This window comes from Trichosurus vulpecula, chromosome 9, assembly GCF_011100635.1.
Source record: "Trichosurus vulpecula isolate mTriVul1 chromosome 9, mTriVul1.pri, whole genome shotgun sequence".
NCBI lineage: Eukaryota > Metazoa > Chordata > Mammalia > Diprotodontia > Phalangeridae > Trichosurus > Trichosurus vulpecula.
In genome coordinates this window covers 79,419,865-79,442,217 of record NC_050581.1, presented here as the reverse complement: position 1 = coordinate 79,442,217, position 22,353 = coordinate 79,419,865, and the positions used below count along the sequence as shown (strand labels likewise).

Sequence of the window (22,353 nt, the reverse complement as noted above, 5' to 3'; positions counted from 1 at the left end):
AATACCCTGTTTAATCATTTCTTTTCAGTTTCCTTCACTGGGTGAGTATATTCAAGATCTCTGTCCTTGGTCCTCTTTTCTCTCTGTGTTTTATATTCCATACTATATACCATATCATCCATTCTTTAAAGGGTGTCCCTTCAGCTTTCTGTTGACAAATATCTTTATCATAGCTATAGGGTTAGGCTCATTGATTCTATGCCCATGTGTAACATACTCATTTTCCTCCCTAGGGGTCCTTTCTACACAGGGATCAAACAGATTCAAAATACTCTCTTGCTTCTTCATAGACAGTACTTGTCAGGTCATGACCCACTGGGCCACTGGGTCAGTAGGGATGGAAGGACTTCAATGCCAACAATAATAGGAGCCATTTATTTATTCATTAAACAGCTGTTTATTAAGCTGTGCTTTAAGAACCTTAATATTCTACTTGCAAGCAAACCAGTCCGTTAATGATTGATGACTTTATACTTGGTGAGAAGGAACTGAGCTGACCATGATAAAATACCTCGAGTCTTCAGAATTCCTTTGTCAAAAGCAGTGTTTCTCCCCAGTTGGGTTTTGGCTACTTGCATAAAATTATTCCCTGCTAGCTTGTCAAGCAGCTGCGTCAGTTGATATCTGACCCAAGTTCCATGTCGCCCCTTCCAGATATGAATCAGATTGGACCAGCCCATTTAGTTATTTGTCATTGTTGTTTACTTATGTCCAACTCTTCGTGACCCCATGGACCATTGCATGCCAATACTGGCCATGGGGTTTTCTTGGCAAGGATACTGGAGTGGTTTGCCATTTTCTTCTCCAATGGATTAAGGCAAACAGAGGTTAAGTGACTTGCCCAGTGTCATACAGCAAGTCAGTGTTTGAGCCAGATTTGAACTCAAAGTCTTCCTCAGTCCAGGTTTTACACTCTATTCACTGAGCCATCTAGCTGCTCCTTTTTTTTAATGGACATTCCCATGTACATCTGGTTATAACCATTTCCAGTCTCATCACAACAGCATTGTATTCTGCCACAATCTGAACAATCTCACAGACAACCTTTGATATAGTTGTCTTTGCTCGATACGGTTCGTGTTAGACCCCCACCCCCCCCGCCACTCACAGATTCTGAATTCTGACAGTTCTGAACAGGACATTTTATAAAGAACATTGGTAAACTGGAAAATATCCAGATAAGTATGATGACCAGGATGGTGGGATAATTTGATACATTCCATGTAAAAAGTGAGAAAAGAACTGGGAATGTTTAGGCTGAAAGAGAGAAGAGAGTGAGGGAAACGAGAATGAGGAGACTATGACAGATGTATGTGATAAAGTATGTGAAAGGCTATAATGTGGAAAGAGGGATTAGACTTGTTCAGCTTGGACTTGGTGAAAACAGGAAAGATTTTTGGAAGTTTCATAGAGGCATATTTCAATTTACTATAAGGAAAAGCATTCTAATATAACTATCTGAAAGTGGAATGGGCTGTATTATGAGGCAGTGAGCTCCTTATCACAGTGAGTCTAAAGCATTTATTAATTGCATGTCATGTGTCAGACATTGTGCTAGACACTAGAGATATAAAGACAAAAATGAAAGACCTTGCCCTGAAGAACCTTATATTCTATCAGGGGAGACTCTGTGTGTGTGTGTATGGGTGTAGTATATGTGTTTGTACCTCCCACACATACACATAACTACAAAATAGTTAAATTACAAGGTAGTTTGGGAGAAAGGGCATGAGCAATTGGGATCATGAAAGACTTTGTGTACAACACCAGTGGGAAGATTGTAGAGTGGAATCTTTTTTCAGGCACAAGTTAGACTAGATGACCTCTGAAGTTCTTTCCAACAATGAGATTCTCTATCTTTCAAGAGACTCAAGAAAGGTTGGTAACTGAAATTTTTATTGGCTTAAAAGAAGAGAGGACATTTTTCTGTACTGTGCTCTTGGCAAAGGTTTATACTGTATTAGAAAGCCTTTTCTCATTGGTCATACTTATCATAGTATAATATAAGGTCAGAATTTTTATGTTTTATTGTTAAGGAAGGAACTTTGTTAGCTGAAAACATGTGAATCTCAACTTCATTAGCTTGTGTAAGGCCTTCCCCATCAGGTAGAAAGAAATGTCCCATCTCTTTAGGAAACAGAGATATCCCACTAGATCAGCCCATCAAGAACATCCATGCTGACAGCAAACTCTGTCCTTTTAGCAAGAACTTTGGTGCTACTTTGCCTGTTTCATTACCATCTATCAGTCTAGTGGAAGTCACCAAATGATGTTTACTCTTTTTTATAGGATAAATATCTTTCTGCTTTATTGATTGGGATGGTGACAGATACAATTATAAGCTTTAACAGCACTTCAGAGTTAGAAGGTGCTCCAGACGTCATTTAACTTAACTCATACCTGAAAGAGAATCCTGCCACAACATCTTCAGCAAATGGTCATCCAGCCTTTTCCTTGAAGACCTTAATTGAAGGAACCCACCATGTTCCAAGGCATCCTATTCTACTTCTGGACACAGCACCAATTATTAGGACTCAGATTTGCCTCTTTTAGTTTCTGTACACTGATCTTGATTCTGTCCATTAAAACCAAACTGAGAAGTTCCATACATTCTTCACATTATAGCTCTTTAAGTTCCTTCTCAGTCTTCTCTTCAGTAGGCTCATTGTCCCCATTCCTTCAACTGATCTTCAGAAGGAGAGATTTCATCCTAGTAATCCTTCTATGAACACTGTTCATCTAATCAATATTATTCTTGAAATGTCATGCCAAGAACTGAACACAGTACTCCAGATCTGGTCTTACCAGCGCAAAGCATAGAGAGACAATGATCTTCCTTGTCCCAGAGACAAAATGTTTCTCCTAATGTAACCTAAGAACACATGGCTGCTGTATTGCACTGTTGACTCTGATTTAGCTGGCAGTCCAATAAAACCCTTAAATTTTTAATGATAAATTATTATTTAGCCATGCATCCCACAACTTATACTGGGATGCAGATTCCCCGCCTCTCCCCCCACCCCCCACCGCTCTCACTGCCCCATGCAGTGGTAAGTCTCTATTTACGGTTAGCCTGTTAAATTTCAGGTTTACTGTTTTGATGTGCCAGGATTTTTCTTTTGTGTCCATTGTGTTAGCTTAAGTTCCCAGCTTTTGTTGTTTGCAAATTTGATAAGAGTTTTATTTGATCATAAAGTTGAGACCTGTAGAACTGCACTGGGGACTAGAACCTCTTGCTCAAGGGTGACATTAAACAACCAACCAAACTCTTTGGATCTGGCTCTTCAACCAGTTCCATCTCCACTCCAATGTACTGTCACCTAGGTGTCAAACTCAAATAGAAATGGGGCCAGAAGACCATACATAAAGACACATGTGGCTGCATTTTGACTTAGGAAACCACGTATTACCATCATCTATGTTCTACTGTATTTTTATTTACTTTGTTAAATATTTCCCAATTACATTTTAATCTGGTTAAGACAATGTGTTTGATACCTCTTACCTGGCCCATATCCCTCCAATTTTTACACAAGAATATCATGAAGGACATTGTCACATGTGCTAAAATCTCATTTAATTGTATCTATGACATTCCCATCATCTACCAGTCTAGTAACTGAAAAAAAAGGAAACGATGTTAGCCCGGCATGACCTATTCTTTCTTTAGGAATTTATAAAACATCTTATTTTTATTGAGATCTTTTGTTTTCACATCACCTTCATTTTCAAGTACCATGCTCCAATACTTCTCCGTATACACACATATACCCTCTCAGCAAACTATCCGTTATAACAAAGATTTGAAGTGAAAGGAAAAGAGCAGCACATATAGCATTCCATATCCAGTCCCACATAACAATAACAGCTGACATTTGTATAGTTCCTACTATATGTGCTAACCAATGTGCTAAGTGCTTTACCATTATTAACTCACCTGGTCCACTCAACAACCCTAAGACGTAGGAGCTATTATTATTTCCATTTTACAGATGAGGACTAAGGTTAAGGTTAAGTGACTTGAAGCTCACACAGCTAGTAAGTGTCTGAGGCCAGATTTGAACTTAGGTCTTCCTGATTCTAAAGTGCCAGCTAGCTACTTCTCTGCAAAGAGTGAAGGGATATACATTTTTTCAACTTTTCTCCAAAGTCAACCTTGGTCATTATAATTTCACAATGTTTTTTCATAGTATTTCAGTGTTTTTGTTCTTCTCATTTACGTTGTTTTAGAATGATCTATTCTTAATTAAGTCATGCTTTAATATTCCTCTCTCAGAGACAGATAAATCTAACAGACAGAAAAACATAGAGCTGGACAAATTCTTGGATATATTTGACTGGCCAGTAACAACTTCTGAATGGTAATATTAAATAGTATTTTCATCATCATCCCATTGTAGCTTTAGAAAAATTGGCCATATGCTGGGACATAAAGGGATCATAAATATAAAAAGATGAATATCATAAACATATTCCTTATAGACCATAACATAATAAAATAATAAATTTTTAGTTTTCAACATTCATTTCCACAAGATTTTGAGTTACAAATTTTCTCCCTATCTCTACCTTCCCCCCTACTCCAAGGTGGCGTGTATTCTGATTGCCCCTTTCCCCAGTCTGCCCTCCCTTCTATCATGCCACTGCACCCCCCCCCAAACCTTTATCCTTACTTTCTTGCAGGGCAAGATAGATTTCTATACCCCATTGCCTATATATCTTATTTCCCAGTTGCATGTAAAAACAATTTTTTTTAACATTTGTTTTTAGAACTTTGAGTTCAAAATTCTCTCCCTTCTTCCCTCCCTATCTACCCTCCTTGAGAAGGCAAACAATTTAATATAGGTTATACATGTATCATTATGCAAAACACTTCAATAATAGTCATGTTGTGAAAGATTAACTATATTTCTCTCCATCTTATCCTGTCTGCTTTTATGCAGTTTTCTCCTTTGACCCTGTTGCTTTTCAAAAGTGTTTGCTTTTGACTGTCTCCTCCCCCACCCAATCTGCCCTCCCTTCTGTCATCACCCCTCTTATCCTTTCCCTGCTACTTTCCTGTAGGGTAAGATACCCAATTGAATGTGTGTGTTATTCCTTCCTTAAACCAAATCTGATGAGAGCAAAGTTCACTCATTCCCTTTCACCTACCCCCTCTTCCCTTCCATTATAACAGCTTTTTCTTGCCACTTTTATGTGAGATAATTTATCCCATTCTATCTCTCCCTTTCTCCTTCTCCCACTATATTCCTCTCTCACCCCTTAATTTTATTTTTTTAGTTATCATCCTTTCATATTCAACTCACCCTGTGCCCTCTGTCTATATATATATGTATATTCCCTTCAACTACCCTAATACTGAGAAAGGTATAATGAGTTAAAAATATCATCATGTAGGAATGTAAGCAGTTCAACTTTATTAAGTTTCTTATGATTTCTCCTTCCTGTTTATCTTTTCATGCGTCTCTTGATTCTTATCTTTGAAAGTCAAATTTTCTATTCAGCTCTGGTCTTTTCATCAAGATTGTTTGAAAGTCCTCTATTTCGGGCAGAGCCAAGATGGCAGCTGGAAAGCAGGGAATTGTGTGAGCTCCCCGCAAAGTCCCTCCAAAAACCTATAAAAAATGGCTCTGAACAAATTCTAGAACTGCAGAACCCACAAAATAGCAGAGGGAAGTAGGGCTCCAGCCTAGGACAGCCTGGATGGTCGCCAGGTAAGGTATGTCACACAGAGCTGGGAGCGGAACGGAGCAGAGCCCAGTGTGGGCTGCACGCAGAGCGAGCAAACCGGGAGCTGGGTGGAACAGGCCCTAGCACCCTGAATCAGTGAGCTGTGGCAGTTACCAGAATTCTCAACCCACAAACACCAAAGACAACAGAGAAAGTTAGTGGGAAAAGCTGTGGGGAGTGAAAGGAGTTCGCAGTTTGGCCACCACCCCAGGGGCAGCAGAAGTGGTGCAGCTCTGAGGACGGAGCTACAGCTGCAGTTGCTTCCAGCCCTAGGCCTGCCTGGTGGGAGGAATTAAGTGGCGGATCAGAGTGGGAGTGCAGAGCCTGTTTAAGGTCTGAGTCAGGTCCGGGTTGGGGGTTCTTGGGGAAGGAGGAGTGCTGGTGTGGTAGAGCTGGCTGTATAGAAATAGCTCTGAAAGCAACAGCACATCTCCTCAAGCTTGGGACAAAGTACTCTTTACTCTACAAGCAGTCATACCCTGACAAAAAACTCAAGGGTCAAGTAAGTTGGCTGGGAACATGGCCAGGCAGTGAAAACAGACTCAGATTCAGTCTCAGACTTTGGAATCTTTCTTTGGTGGCAAAGAAGACCAAAATATACAGCCTAAAGAAGTCAACAAAGTCAAAGAGCCTACATTAAAAGCCTCCAAGAAAAACATGAACTGGTCTCAGGCCATGGAGGAGCCCAAAAAGGATTTGGAAAAGCAAGTTAGAGAAGTAGAGGAAAAACTGGGAAGAGAAATGAGAAGGATGTGATTAAACCATGAAAAACAAGTCAATGACTTGCTAAAGGAGACCCCCAAAAATACAGAAAAAAATACTGAGGAAAACAACACCTTAAAAAATAGACTAACTCAAATGGCAAAAGAACTCCAAAAAGCCAATGAGGAAAAGAATTCCTTGAAAGGCAGAATTAGCCAAATGGAAAAGAAGGTCCAAAAGACCACTGAAGAAAATACGACCTTAAAAATTAGATTGGAGCAAGTGGAAACTAGTGACTTTATGAGAAATCAAGATATTATAAAACAGAACCAAAGGAATGAAAAAGTGGAAGACAATGTGAAATATCTCATTGGAAAAGCCACTCACCTGGAAAATAGATCCAGGAGAGATAATTTAAAAATTATTGGACTACCTGAAAGCCATGATCAAAAAAAAAAACCTAGATATCATCTTCCAAGAAATTATCAAGGAGAACAGCCCTGCTATTCTAGAGCCAGAGGGTAAAATAGAAATTGAAAGAATCCACAGACTGCCTCTTCAAATAGATCCCAAAAAGAAAATTCCTAAGAATATTGTCGCCAAATTACAGAGTTCCCAGATCAAGGAGAAAATACTGCAAGCAGCCAGAAACAAACAATTTGAGTATTGTGGAAACACAATCAGAATAACTCAAGATTTACCAGCTTCTACCTTAAGGGATTGAAGGGCTTGGAATACGATATTCCGGAGGTCAATGGAGCTGGGGTTAAAACCAAGAATCTCCTACCCAGCAAAACTGAGTATCATGCTCCAAGGCAAAACATGGATTTTCAATAAAATAGAGGATTTTCAAGCTTTCTCAAGGAAAAGACCAGAGATGAATAGAAAATTTGACTTTCAAACACAAGAATCAAGAGAAGCATGAAAAGATATACAAGTAAAAGAAATCACAAGGGATTTACTAAAGTTGAACTGTTTTGTTTATGTTCTTACATGGAAAGATGATGTGTATGAGTCATGAGACCTCAGTATTAGGGTAGCTGAAGGGAATATGCATATATATATGTGTGTGTATATATATATATGTGTGAGTGTGTATGTATATATGTGTGTGTATATATGTATATATATGTGTGTGTATATATATATATATGTATATATATGTGTGTGTGTATATATATATAGACAGAGGGTACAGGGTGAGTTGAATGTGAAGGGATGATACCTAAAAAAATGAAATCAAATTAAAGGATGAGAGAGGAATATATTGAGAGAGGGAGAAAAGGAGAGATAGAATGGGGTAAATTATCTCACATAAAAGTGGCAAGAAATAAAAGCAGTTGTGTAGGAAGGGAAGAGGCAGCAGGTGTGGGGGAATGAGTGAATCTTGCTCTCATTGGATTTGACCTGAGAGGGGAATACCAGACACACTCAGTTGGGTATCTTACTCCACAGGAACAAAGGAGGAAGAAGATAAAAAAGGGGGGATGATAGAAGGGAGGGCAGATAGGGGGAGGAGGTAATCAAAAACAAACACTTTCTAAAAGGGACAAGGTCAAGGGAGAAAATTCAATAAAGGGGGATAGGTTAGGAAGGAGCAAAATATACTTATTCTTTCACAACATGGGTATTGTGGAAGGGTTTTACATAATGATACACATGTGGCCTATGTTGAATTGCTTGCCTTCTTAGGGAGGGTGGGTGGGGAGGGAAGAGGGGAGAGAATTTGGAACTCAAAATTTTAAAAACAGATCTTCAAAAACAAACAAAAAAGTTCTTGCATGCAACTAGGAAATAAGATACACAGGCAATGGGGCGTAGAAATTTATCTTGCCCTACAAGAAAGGAAGGGAAAATGGGATGGGAGGGGAGTGGGGTGACAGAAGGTGGGGCTGACTGGGGAACAGGGCAACCAGAATATATGCCATCTTGGAGTGGGCAGGAGGGTAGAAATGGGGAGAAAATCAATAATTCAAACTCTTGTGAAAATCAGTGCTGAAAACTAAATATATTAAATAAAGTAAATAAATAAATTTTTTAAAAAAGAAATAAAGGAGTTGGACTAAAATTAAAAAAAAAGAATGTCCTCTATTTCATTGAAAGTCCATACTTTGCCCCGTAGTATTATACTCAGTTTTGCTGGGTAGGCAATTCTTGGTTTTAATCCTAGCTCCTTTGACCCCCAGAATATCATATTCCAAGCCCTTTGATCCCTTAGTGTAGAAACTGCTAGATCTTGTGTTGTCCTGATTGTGTTTCCACAATACTCAAATTGTCTCTCTCTGGCTGCTTGCAATATTTTCTCCTTGACCTGGGAACTCTGTAATTTGGCGACAGTATTCCCAGGAGTTTTCTTTTGGGGATCTTTATCCAGAGATGATCAGTGGATTCTTTCACTTTCTATTTTACCCTCTGGCTCTAGAATATCAGGGCAGTTTTCCTTGATAATTTCTTGAAAGCTGATCATCGCTTTCAGGTAGTCCAATGATTTTTACATTATCTCTCAAGGATCTATTTTACAGGTTAGTGGTTTTTCCAATGAGATATTTCACATTGTCTTCCATTTTTTCATTCTTTTGTTTCTGTTGTATAATTTCTTGATTTTTCATAAAGCTACTAGCTTCCATTTGCTCCATTCTAATTTTTAAAGCATTATTTTCTTCAGTGATCTTTTGGACCTCCTTTTCTATTGGGGTAATTCTGCCTTTTAAGGCATTCTTCTCCTCGTTAGCTTTTTGGAGCTCTTTTGCCATTTGGGTTAGTCCATTTTTTAAAGTGTTATTTTCTCCAGTGATTTTTTTGGGTCTCCTTTAGCAAGCTGTTGACTCGTTTTTTTTTTTTTTTTTGTTTGTTTGTTTGTTTTTTTAATTTAAATTTAAATTTATTTATTTATTTAACATATTTGGTTTTCAGCATTGATTTTCACAACAGTTTGAATTACAAATTTTCTCCCCATTTCTACCCTCCCCCCCCACTCCAAGATGGCTTATATTCTGGTTGCCCTGTTCCCCAGTTAGCCCTCCCCTCTATCACCCCCCTCCCCTCTCATCCCCTTTTCCCTTCCTTTCTTGTAGGGCAAGATAAATTTCTACGCCCCATTGCCTGTGTATCTTATTTTTTAGTTGCCTGCAAACACTTTTTTTGTTTTTGAACATCTGATTTTAAAACTTTGAGTTCCAAATTCTCTCCCCTCTTCCCTCCCCACCCACCCTCCCTAAGAAGTTGAGCAATTCGACCTAGGCCACACATGTATCATTATGTATAACCCTTCCACACTACTCATGTTGTGAAAGGCTAACTACATTTTGCTCCCTCCCATCCCATCCTGCTTTATTGAATTTTCTCCCTTGACCCTGTCCCCTTTCGAAAGTGTTTGTTTTGATTACCTCCACCCCCATCTGCCCTCCCCTCCATCATCCCCCCCCCCTTTTATTTTTTTTTATCTTTCTCCCTCTTCTTTCCTGTGGGGTAAGATACCCAACTGAGTATGTATGGTATTCCCCCTCAGGCCAAATCTGATGAGAGCAAGGTTCACTCATTCCCCCCTCACCTGCCCTCTCCCCTCCTCCCACAGAATTGCTTCCTCTTGCCACCTTTATGCGAGATAATCCACCCCATTCTATCTCTCCCTATCTTCCTCTCTCAGTATGTTGCTCTCTCATCCCTTAATTTCATTTTATTTCTTTTACATATCTTCCCTTCATCTTCAACTCACCCTGTGTCTGCTCTCTCTCTTTTACATATATATACATATATATACATATATATAAAAACATATATATATACATAAAACACATATACACATACATACACATACATACATATACACATAGATATATACATACATACACATTCACTTATATATATATACATAAACATATATATATATATATATATTCATATTCCCTTCAACTACCCTAATACTGAGGTCTCAGGAATCATACACATCATCTTTCCATGTAGGAATGTAAACAAAACAGTTCAACTTTAGTAAGTCCCTTGCAATTTCCGTTTCTTGATTACCTTTTCATGCTTCTCTTGATTCTTGTGTTTGAAAGTCAAATTTTCTATTCAGTTCTGGTCTTTTCACTGAGAAAGCTTGAAAGTCCTCTATTTTATTGAAAATCCATATTTTGCCTTGGAACATGATACTCAGTTTTGCTGGGTAGGTGATTCTTGGTTTTAATCCTAGCTCCATTGACCTCCGGAATATCGCATTCCAAGCCCTTCGATCTCTTAATGTAGAAGCTGCCAGATCTTGGGTTATTCTGATTGTGTTTCCACAATACTCAAATTGTTTCTTTCTGGCTGCTTGCAGTATTTTCTCCTTGATCTGGGAGCTCTGGAATTTGGCGACAATATTCCTAGGAGATTTCTTTTTGGGATCTATTTGAGGAGGCAATCGATGGATTCTTTCAATTTCTATTTTGCCCTGTGGCTCTAGAATATCAGGGCAGTTCTCCTTGATAATTTCTTGAAAGATGGTATCTAGGCTCTTTTTTTGATCATGGCTTTCAGGTAGCCCAATAATTTTTAAATTATCTCTCCTGGATCTATTTTCCAGGTCAGTGGTTTTTCCAATGAGATATTTCACATTGTCTTCCATTTTTTCATTCCTTTGGTTCTGTTTTAAAATATCCTGATTTCTCATAAAGTCACTAGTTTCCACTTGCTCCAATCTAATTTTTAAGGTAGTATTTTCTTCAGTGGCCTTTTGGACCTCCTTTTCCATTTGGCTAATTCTGCCTTTCAAGGCATTCTTCTCCTCATTGGCTTTTTTGGAGCTCTTTTGCCATTTGAGTTAGTCTATTTTTTAAGGTGTTGTTTTCTTCAGTGTATTTTTCAGTATTTTTTTGGGTCTCCTTTAGCAAGTCATTGACTTGTTTTTCATGGTTTTCTCGCATCCTTCTCATTTCTCTTCCCAATTTTTCCTCTACTTCTCTAACTTGCTTTTTCAAATCCTTTTTGAGTTCTTCTATGGCCTGGGGCCAGTTCGTGTTTTTCTTGGAAGCTTTTGTTGTAGGCTCTATGACTTTGTTGTCTTCTTTAGGCTGTATGTTTTGGTCTTCTTTGTCACCAAAGAAAGAATGCAAAGTCTGAGACTGAATCTGGGTGCGTTTTCGCTGCCTGGCCATATTCCCAACCAACTAACTTGACCCTTGAGTTTTTCAGTGGGGTATGACTGCTTGTAGAATAACGAGTTCTATGTTCCACGTTTGGGGGGGAGGTGCCAGCTCTGTCAGACCCGCACTACTCCTTCCCCAAGAACCCCCAGTCCAGACTGGGCTTAGATCTTCAGCAGGCTGTTGCACTCCTGCTCTGATCTGCCACTTAATTCCTCCCACCGGGTGGGCCTGGAGCCAGAAGTAACAACAGCTGTAGCTGCCCCACCTCCACTGCCCCTGGGGCTGGAAGCCCAACCGCGAACTCCTTCCACTCCCGCAGCTTTTCCCACTAACCTTCTCAGCAGTCTTTGGTGTTTGTGGGTCGAGAGGTCTGGTAACTGCCGCAGCTCACATATTCAGGGTGCTAGGGCCCCCTCCTCCCGGCTTCTGATCTGGATGGTCCACGCCGCTCAGACTGGGCTCTGCTCCATTCCGTTCCCAGCTCCCAGCTCTCAGCTCCGTGTGGAATAGACCTCACCCAGAAACCATCCAGGCTGTCCTGGGCTGGAGCCCTGCTTCCCTCTGCTGTTCTGTGTGTTCTGCCGTTCTAGAATTGGTTCAGAGCCATTTTTTATAGGTTTTTGGAGGGACTCGGGTACGGAGCTCACTCTAGTCCGTGCTTACCAGCCGCCATCTTGGCTCCGCCCCCTGTTGACTCATTTTTAATGATTTTCTTGCATCATTCTTATTTCTCTTTTCAGTTTTTCCTCCACTTCTCTAACTTGCTTTTCCAAATCCTTTTTGAGCTCTTCCATGGCCTGAGACCAGTTCATGTTTTTCTTGGAGGCTTTTGATGTAGGCTGTTGGACTTTGTTGACTTCTTCTGGCTGTATTTTTTTGATCTTCTTTGCCACCAATGTAAGATTCTATAGTCTGAGTCCTTTTATGCTGCTTGCTCTTTTTCCTAGCCAATTACTTGACTTTTGAGCTCTTTGTCAGCGTATGATTTCTTTCAGAGCAGAGAATGCTCTGTCCCAAGCTTCAGGGGTTTTGCACTGCTATTTTCAGAGCTACTTCTATTCTGAGGTGGTATGATACTCCTCTGCTGGCCTGTTCTCTGGTCTGTGAGTGTAAGCACTCACGTAAATACCAGGAGGACTCCCTTTCCACAGCCAACACAAGCCCTGCCACCCCAGCGGTCCTCCTCCCCCAAGGACTGCCAACCAGGACTGCGACCCAGATCCAAGCAGGGCAACACAAGAGAATCCTGTCTCAGCAACAGGAAAGAGATCCCTGTACTCCTGTTCTGATCAGCTGCTTCGTTTCCCCCACTGTCTGTGGGCCTGGAGCTCTGGAAGAAGCTGCTGCCACCGCTGCTATTGCTGCTTCCACCTCCACTGCAGCCACCTCTGGAGCCCCAGGGCTGGGGCTGTACTGTGCCCTCTTCTCACCCAGGTCTAACAGTTTTCCTTCCACCTGTTATGTTATCTTTGGCATTTGTAGGCTGAGAAATCTGTAAACCGCTACAGCTCTGTGATTCAAGGCCCTGAGGCCTACTCTGCCTGGTCTGCTCCCGCCTGGTCTGTCCTGGTGTGGCCTTCTGCTCTCAGCATAGTGTGATAGGCCCTTCACAGTGACCATCCAGGGCATCTTGGGCTAGAGACTTCTTTCCCTCTGTCATTTCATGGGTTCTGTAGCTCTAGAATTTATTTAGAGTCATTTTTTACAGGTTTTGGGAGGGATTTTGGGGAGAGCTCAAGCGAGTCTCTGTTTTCACGCTGCTCAATAAATAATTAAAAAGTAACTACAAGTACAAAATACAGATTTAAAATGGAGATTCAGCAGTGACATGCAGAATAATGATTAGGTAAAAGAACAAATCATAGGAATAATAAATAATTACATTAAATATAATAAAGAAGGAAGGAAAGAAGTGTTTATTAAGTGCCTACTATATACTAGGCCCTGTGCTAAGAGCTTTATAAATATTGTATCATTTAATCATCAGAACAACTCTACGAGGCTGATATTATTATTATACCCATTTCATAGTTGAGGAAACTGAGACAGATAGAGGATAAGTTTCGCAGGGTCACACATTTATTAAGTGGTTTGAGGCAGGATTTGAACTGGGGTCTTCCGGACTCCAGATGTAGTGCTTTATTCACTGTGCTTCCTAGGTGCCTCTGATAACTATGAAACATTATACTAGAACTTTAGAGATCCAGCTAAAGTAGCACTCAGAGGTAAAATCATTTCTCTGAAAATTTTCTTTACAAAATAGAAAACGATTGGATCTGTGAATTTAGCATGTAAATAAAAAGACTAGAGGGAAAAAATCTGTTGGAGAATGGCTTAGTATTAGGCATTTGTGATAATTTCCTATCTATTTTGGCTATCTGACTTGTGTTGGTGATATTTTATGCTAATATTTTTCCCGACTCTGCTGTTTCTTTTCTAATTCTGTCTTCATTGGTCTTTTTCTTGCAAACACCTTTAAATGTTTTATAATCAAAATTATCTAGATTGATGGGTATAAATTGGCAGTTTTCTCTTCCCTCTCATCTGCTTTCAATCTCCTTTGATTTTATAAGTGGCACCCCCTCTGGGCTCAGCTCTGAATTGGTGGCTGACAACTTCTTCCTTCAGATTTTTAGTGAGAACCCTAAGAGGCTGGTTTTTCTTTTTAGTACTATTGTTTATGAGCCCTCATCTTTTTTGTTCCCCATTAATTATCAGTTATCCAGCCAGACTTAATTAGCATTAACAAAGAAATATTTACTCAGATGATATAATAAGAGTAATTGGTACAAAACAATCCTTCCAAAAGTCTGGGATGCACTCTCTTTCTCTTACAAATATATATAGAAAGTCCAGGAAAAGTGAGATTTAGATTAGAAAGCATTATTGAAAAAAGGGCAAATTGTAGGTTCTTGTTGAATAAAAGTTCTTTTCTCCCTTCATTAAGTCTTCATAGAGTTCCCCATAGGTAGTTCTCTTTTGGTCTTTAAAGTTTGGTGCTATTGTGGAGTCCTGCAGCTGACTTTCCTCAGTGTTTCTATTTTGTCCTTGGCACATCTCTCACCTCCTGATGCACATGTTGTCATTGGCCACTGATGTTTTGGGGACATTGTTACTGATGCTAATGGGAAGTCCAGATCTTCTGATCTCTTGAAGTTCATGTGGTCATCCCCTAGTCAAGGAGGGGTGAAGTAGAGAGGAGAGAGATGACTCAGTTCTCACCTTTCCCCCAAGGACACTTTCCTCAACCAGCACTAGAATGGTTGGTAGCTAGAGTCTTCTTTTGAAATGATGGATTTGGAACTAGCCTGTTATAATATGCATAGACCTAGAAGTGTTTATGGTTCTTTCAGTCTCAATCCATTTCCTGTGGACATCATCCAATGATCAAAGTATTGTACTTTTCCCAAAATGAATAAAGAACTGTTTGCACTCAGTTTATACTTTTGATTGATTGATTTGATTCAGTGGAAGCCTATTGGACACACCTAATTAGGTTCACACCTAATCTTTGATTCGAACAAGAACCCATCAGTTCACCTTTGTTTATAATCATTACAGTTGTGGGGACAGGTGTATGGGTATATGTTGAGCATCTTCCCCACAATTAAATTTGCAAGACACCAGGCAAATATAAATCTTACTAACCTAGACTTTGTTAGTTAGACAGAAGCCTGCCATTCTGATATTTTAAGTCATGGTCCAGAAATCCATATCCGATTCCGAGGCATCACCTCCTTAGCCAGATGTCTCCTTCCCCAATCAGCTTTTCTCTTCTGAATCTCTTGCCCTCTGTGTACGGTGGTGATGTAAACAACTGAGGTCCTATGTTCTCTGATATCTTGACTAAGGTTCCTTTTGGCCGTGTCATTTTTTTCTGATGTTTTGTTAATGATGCCTGTTTAAGGAATACAGCAGACCTCTCCATTATTGTTGTTACCTAGCTGCCTCAGTACTCCTGTACAACCACCACTGCTCTCTCTTCCTCTCACTCTTACTGGATGATTGCCAGTCTTATGGATTCTTTGACTTTACTTCATCATTTCTTGGAGACTAAGCAGCTCCTTCCTCCTCAGAGCATCCAGATCTCTTCTATCTAGAAGAACCTTCCATTTATTTTTTCAGACCCGTGTATTTAGTGTACCTTCTCTGTCTCCTCCGTGTGACATTCTGCTACTCTCCAACCTTCTGACATAGATCAGATTTCCTATTTTCTACTTAAGATCTTTTTTTTACTTTTTTTCCTTACATTAATGCACCATAGTTGGGTGTAAACTATGATGATTCTAAGTCATCAAGAAAATGTCATACTCTATTTTAGAAGACATTGTTAACATTAGTACTTGTGGAGGGGAACACTTCAGGAATCTGGAACATTCATTTCTGTCAAACAGCTTATACCCCTAAGATGCTAGGTAAATGAGGCATTGCTGTACTTGGGAATCAAATTATCTATATTTGGAATAGAAGGATCTTTTTAGTTCATTGAATTTTATCTGCTGAGAATTTTTTAGTCAAACATAGGCCATGCTGCCAGCAAACTTTAGATGGTTGGCAGTTATGTGCTCCAGGGAAATGCTACTTTTAAGAGTAGATCTTGCCTTGCTAGTCAATTAACTCTATTTAGGAATTCTAAAAATTCTGCCTAGAAATGAATATGATGTACTTTGTTAAGTATTTTTAAGTATGTTACCAAAACTTCTCAATGAAACAAAGCTCCTTCTTCTCCTTCTTTCTACTTCCTACCTCTTTGTTGAAAACACTATTATTTTTTAAATTAATTTTTTTTCAATTAATAAATTTGGTTTTCTTTTTCCCATCCACATTCCCCACCCCATGGGGAATCAAGTCAAACTAGAAAATAAAAACTCTTGTGCCTTTTTGCATAGTCAAGCAAAACAAAATCCCATATTGACCATATCCAAAAATATGTGTCTCATTCTGCTTATTTTAGTCCATCTTTCTCTGTCAGGAGGTAGGCAGTATTTTTCTTTATTTTTATTCTTAGAAGATTCAGCTGATAGTGTTTGGCAGGATTGATTTGGAAAGGAGAAAGAATGGAATCGGGGAGCCTAAGTAAGAAGACTAGTCCAGTGATTCAGTTATGAGGAAGCAGGAACCTAGACCTAGAGGATGGCAATAAGAATCCAAGGGAAGGGGAAAATATGAGAGATATTCCGAAAGGAAAAAAAATTGTAGGATTCAGAGGTATTGGATATAAGGAGTAAAGGAGAGGGAAGGGTGGAAGATGATTCTAAGGTTCTTAGCTCTACAGACTATGAGAATGGCAGTATTGCTGAAAAAATAGTAAATGTAAGGTAGGAAAGCCATTTAGGGGAAAGAGGAAAAGTTCAGTTTTGGATCTGTTAAGTTTCAGGTGAAGGTAGAATGTCTAGTAGACAACTAAAGGTAGAGATTTAGAAGTCATTTGCATAGAAATGATGGTTGAATACATGAGAATGGAATGGTTGTAGATAAGCAAGACTAGAAGATCACAGTTTTGACCATGATTAGAAGGATGCCTAGGGGTAGTTAGATGGCATGGTGGTTAGAATGCTAGGCCTGGAGTCAGGGAGAAAACCTGAGTTCAAATGCAGCCTTAGACACTTGTTATGTGACCCTGGACTAGTCACTTAACCCTGTTTGCTGCAGTTTCCTCATCTGTAAAATGAGCTGGAGAAGGAAATGGAAAACCACTCCAGTGTCTTTGCCAAGAAAACCCCAGATGGGATCACAAAGAGTCAGATACAACTGAAACAACTGAATAATGAAGGTAAGAGGAGACAGAGAAGGAATAGTCAGAAAGAAAGAAGGAAAGTCAGTATATACCTTTATCTCAGAAACTAAGGGCAGAGAAGGTTTTGAGAAATACTAAGAATAATTAGCTGTCCTCTAGAAAACTCTTTAAGACTCTAAGTTGCGTATTATATGATGATCAACTGTGAATGACTTAGCTATTCCTAGCAGTACAAAGATCCATGACAATTCTGAAGGACTCATGATGAAAAATGCTATCCACATCCCAAGAAAGAACTGATAGAGTCTAAATACATATCAAAGTATACTTTTTTTTTTTTACTATTTTTTACTTTTTTATGTTTTTTTTTTTTTGTCTATGTTTTCTTTCACATGCCTGATATGGAAATTTGTTTTGCATGACAGTCCATGTATAACCTACATCAAATTATCTGCCTTTTCAATGAGGGGGGAGAGAAAGGAAGGAGAGAATTTAGAACTCAAAATTTTTTAAAAAATGAATGTTAAAAATTGTTTTTACATGTAATTGGAAAAAATATTTTAAAAAAAGACTAAGTTGCAGAAAATAGTTGGTAGAGAAATTTAGGTTTATAGGGACAAAGAAACGACACTGAGTTTGACTAAAATGGTGATTTGGTAACTGCTGAGAGAGCCATTTCAGGAATGTGGTGGAACAGTTTACAGACCTGTGATTTCATTGGCTTAAGGAATTTACTCCTAGAAAGGAGCTCCTTCTACAAGTGCAGGTTGGCACCTTCTCTGCCCCTTTGCAGAGGTGTCAAACTTCAGATTGCCAAACTCCCAGGAATCAGGGTGGCAGGAATCAGATTAAAATATAATTGCAAAATGTTTAACAAAATAAATTAAAATACATCACAACATAAATAATGTTAATTTGTGGTTTTCTAAATTAACTTGTGACTGACAGGGATCCCTTTTTGAGTTTCATACAAGTGACACTGAAAAGTTAAGTGACTTCTCCAAGGTTACACAGCTAATATATGTTACATGTAGGACTTGAATTCAGGTCTTTTTGGCTTCAAAGTCAGCCCTCTATCCATTATGCCACACTGCATCTCTAGTAGAAAAATGATTGATAACATTTTATTTTTCTTTTCCTCTGGCCACTCCTCTTGGAAATCATTATGATTTTCACATAAACTCTAGTTTGCTACAGATAGCTTGTTTTGATATTTTGTTTAAAATTGTTCTCCTTAACATGTCATAGATTTATAAAGTTATCAAACTGACATAATCACCATCTATATTCCATTCCTTGGTAAGATTTAACTCTGACTATGACTATTGAGATAAATGCATAACTGCTATTGAGAAAGTGACAGAAAAGTTTGAACATTTTCAGAATACTTGATTTTCAAGATACTTGGAATTATCAACAATGGGGAGACTAAAGGATATAATCTTTTTCAGAGAGCAAAAAAATTAGACATAGAAAAGACCCATTAAATCACCAGACCTTCTCATGGGATTTGGGTCAATATTGCTTGCTGTAGAATGTTTTCCAGCGATGTGTTCAGGGAGTTGTGCTTTCGTCAAAAGCACCCTCAGTGTTTTTACATTGGGCACGTGACGTTTCTGTTAGTAATGCTCTTCTATAACAAACATCCTTTTTTTTTTTTTTTCCATTTCAGGGTTATACTAAAGACATGGTGACGGACTTTGATGAGAAACATGATGAGTATTTAATATTGCTTCAGCAGAGAAATCGGTAAGATATAGTCACCAACAGTCCTTACTGGTTGCACAGCATGCATTATTTTTTACAAATAGGTGGCACTTTAGAAGAAAGCATTGCAGACTACAATTTTTACTCATGGATTTAGAATTCAGCTTTTACTATCTAAGCTTGAGTTTCTCCTCCAATTCATTGATTGGCACATTTGAATTTTAACAAACTCTTCAGTCACCTCTTGCTTCACTGCTGGTTTTTGTGTTCATGAAAAGACATATTTTGACAGCACATGTGTGGGAGTACAGTTTGTAGGATCAGCCTTCTAGGTCTTCTCTAATTATTAAATAACAAAACTAGAATTCATAGAGTAGGACAGAAATCTGATTCTCATGATCTTCCTCCCCAACCTAAACAAGAAATGATTTCTTCCTCAACTTGATGATCTTTGTACTCCTCTTAGCACTTGCCGTATTTTATTTTGTCTTGTTAACTTACCTACTCATTCATAAGATCTTTGAGGGTTTATCTCTTATTTATTTTTGTGTCTTTTCCCCCCAGCAACTTTTATATGGTATGTGCGCTTAGTAAATACTTAATAAAAGTTTGTTGAATGATTACACAACTCCTTTTTAGCCCATCATCACGTACCAAGTTGTGAGAGTACTTTGCAGTAAGCATTCTTTTTGTGAAAAGATTAATTCATTTTACATTCATTTTAAAGAAGTTTGAGTTAATTTAAAGTGCCTAGGATGAAATCTGGCTCTGGGATTATAATAATAAAAATAATAACAGCTTACAATAATAAATACTCTATAGTTACAAATCATTTTATGTACTAAGGTATGTAAAGCTTTTGAAGTTTGGTTATAGCAGATGTGATAGAGGACAGGAAAGTGACTGGATTCAAAACAGTATTGTCTAGTTTGAAAGAGGTTTTATTTCTAACGAAGTCTTATCAGTATTAGAATTTTTTTTTTGCTAATTTCAAGCTCACTTCTGTTTGCTTTTAGATGGAATAGTCAGCATCCTGTTATTGAAACAGCCCTGCTGCTAATTCCTTGGGCTTCTCACAGCAAGAGGGAATGTGACTCTATAAGTGATTCTAGTCAGGAAAAACTTAAGATAACCTTGTGTGTCATTTGGATATCTTCTGCAGGAATACAGCTATTCTACAGTAATTTTTAACATCTTGTGGCTATTTAAGACTGGAACAGAGCCAATTTTGTGTTGACCAGGCTAATTTAAAGCACACTGAGAAACCAGGTTCTAGTGCAGGCTCTTACTAATTAGCTTATGACCGCAGGTAAGTTTCTTAACATCTCTGGTCTCAAGTGTCCTCATCTGAAAAGCAGGGTAGTTGAGTAAGATGACTTCTGAGATCCCTCCCAGCTCTAACACTATGATCAGGAATATCACTTTCTGATAAAGATCCACTCTGCAATGACCTAGTAAGACCATATGTGGAATATTGTAACGATGACTCGATTGCGCCTGGGGGATGACCACCAGGATAGTGAGGGAAATCCAAACTGAGGTTCAAAGTGACTTTCCCATGGCCAGGAATCACAAAATCAGATTTTAAGAGTTGGAAGAGATTTCAGTGGACAATTAAGAACCTTAAAGGAATCCTCCTATACCAAACTCAACAAGTAGTCACTCATCCTCTGCTTGAAGACCTTCATTGTGGAAGAACGCACAACCTCCCAGGAAGCCCTTCTGCTGTTGGATAATGCTAATTTTAATGCATTTTTTCCTGAAATAAAACTTAAATCAACTCCTTTGTAACTTTTTCTCATTGCTCCTGGTTCTGCCCTATGGTACCAATCAGAATAAGTGTAATCTTTCTTCCACATGATGGACCTTGAAGACAATTATCATCTGTCTCCTAAGTCTTATGTTCTCCTAGCTAAACACACCCAGTTTCTTTGATTGGTGCTTATATGACATGGACGTTATATGAAATGTAAACAAGTCTGAACCCTAGTCTTCTGACTTCAAGGCCACTGCTCTTTCATATACTAAGCTGCTTCAAGGGGATTGGAAAAGGAATGTGAAAATAGATTGAAAGGTTAAAAATGATGTTGTCGGAGAGTCTATGTAATTAGAATCTATAAATCATGAAGGACATGCACAGGATGATTGTGGACTTGGTATGCATATTTCAGAACATTACGACTAAGGCATAACCCTAAATTTGAAGAAATTCTATTTTACATAAATTTGAAAATCAGTAATCTAATAAATGATATGGACAGAAAACAATACAGTTGAAGAAGTTTCAATTAAATTAAAAATTATAACAAATTATAGAAAGTTTTCTTTTCTTTTGTTTAGAAAATATGTCCAATTATGGAGGGCAAGCAACTCTTCTGGATATTTCTGTCAGAGGCATGATTCTAGGCTTGGAATCAGGAAGTCTTATCTTCCTGAGTTCGAATTTGGCCTCAAGACACTAACTAGCTGTGTGACCCTGGGCAAGTCAGTTAACTCTGTTTGCCTCAGTTTCCTCATCTATAAAATGAACTGGGGGAGGAAATGGCAAACCACTCCACTCTCTTTAATAATGGGGTCACAAAGAGTAGGACACAACTGAAAAACAACTGAACAAAACTAGGGCATGCCTTATGCTCTACCCAGCACATCAAAGGAGAGCATATCTGTAAAGCAGTTAATCTGGTGCTGGCACATAGTAAAAGCTTAATAAATGCTCCTCCTTACCCCTTCCTAGATCCATGCTGCCCAGCCATACCCACAAGCCTCACATGGCTCCTCCCTCTATCTTTGCACAATTTCTTTGCAAACCTATAGAATGTAACAAACAGCTTTTTCCAAGAAAGAGCAGTAGCTTTTACTCTGCATGTTCTCATTAAGTACCCTGGCTACAGCAGTCCCAGATGGAAATGCTGATGTAAGCCACCAGCTCAGCCCTAACCATGCTAAGTAGCAGAAGTACAGTCAAACCTCCAGGGGCAGTCCCATCTACAACCTCTCCCATCACTTTGCCATTCTAGACTTCTTCAAAATCTCTGGTCTCCTTCAGAACTCCTCCATTTCTCATACAGACTGATACCCCCTCTTGTTCTTTTTGCCCTGGGTAACAGCAAGCATCTGCTCTTTATCATTCAACCTGCCTATTCATACATTAATATAGGGCAGCGCTGTTGGAGACAGATGTTGCTGTCCTTATTTTCATGGGTATCTTCTCTTTGGAGAGGCACTGTAGTTTAGTGGAAAGAGTGCTGGATTTGGCGTAAGCAGCACATGAGGTGGCACCACATGTCTGGCATGATCCAGGTGGGCCTCAGCAGGTTACTTAGATGTTCTGATCCTCAGTCTCCTCTTCTG

At 38.9% G+C, this 22,353-nt stretch overlaps 1 protein-coding gene across 1 annotated transcript in view; it reads left to right on the top strand.

Moving 5' to 3' along the window:
• The window catches only part of LOC118831563 (katanin interacting protein), a 221,041-nt gene that overhangs the window by 52,308 nt on the left and 146,380 nt on the right, over positions 1–22,353 (top strand). The window contains exon 2 of the mRNA XM_036738951.1: positions 18,968–19,044. Coding sequence (XP_036594846.1) covers positions 18,983–19,044 — 62 coding nt within the window. The 5' untranslated portion in view covers positions 18,968–18,982. The remainder of the gene's footprint in view (positions 1–18,967; positions 19,045–22,353) is intronic.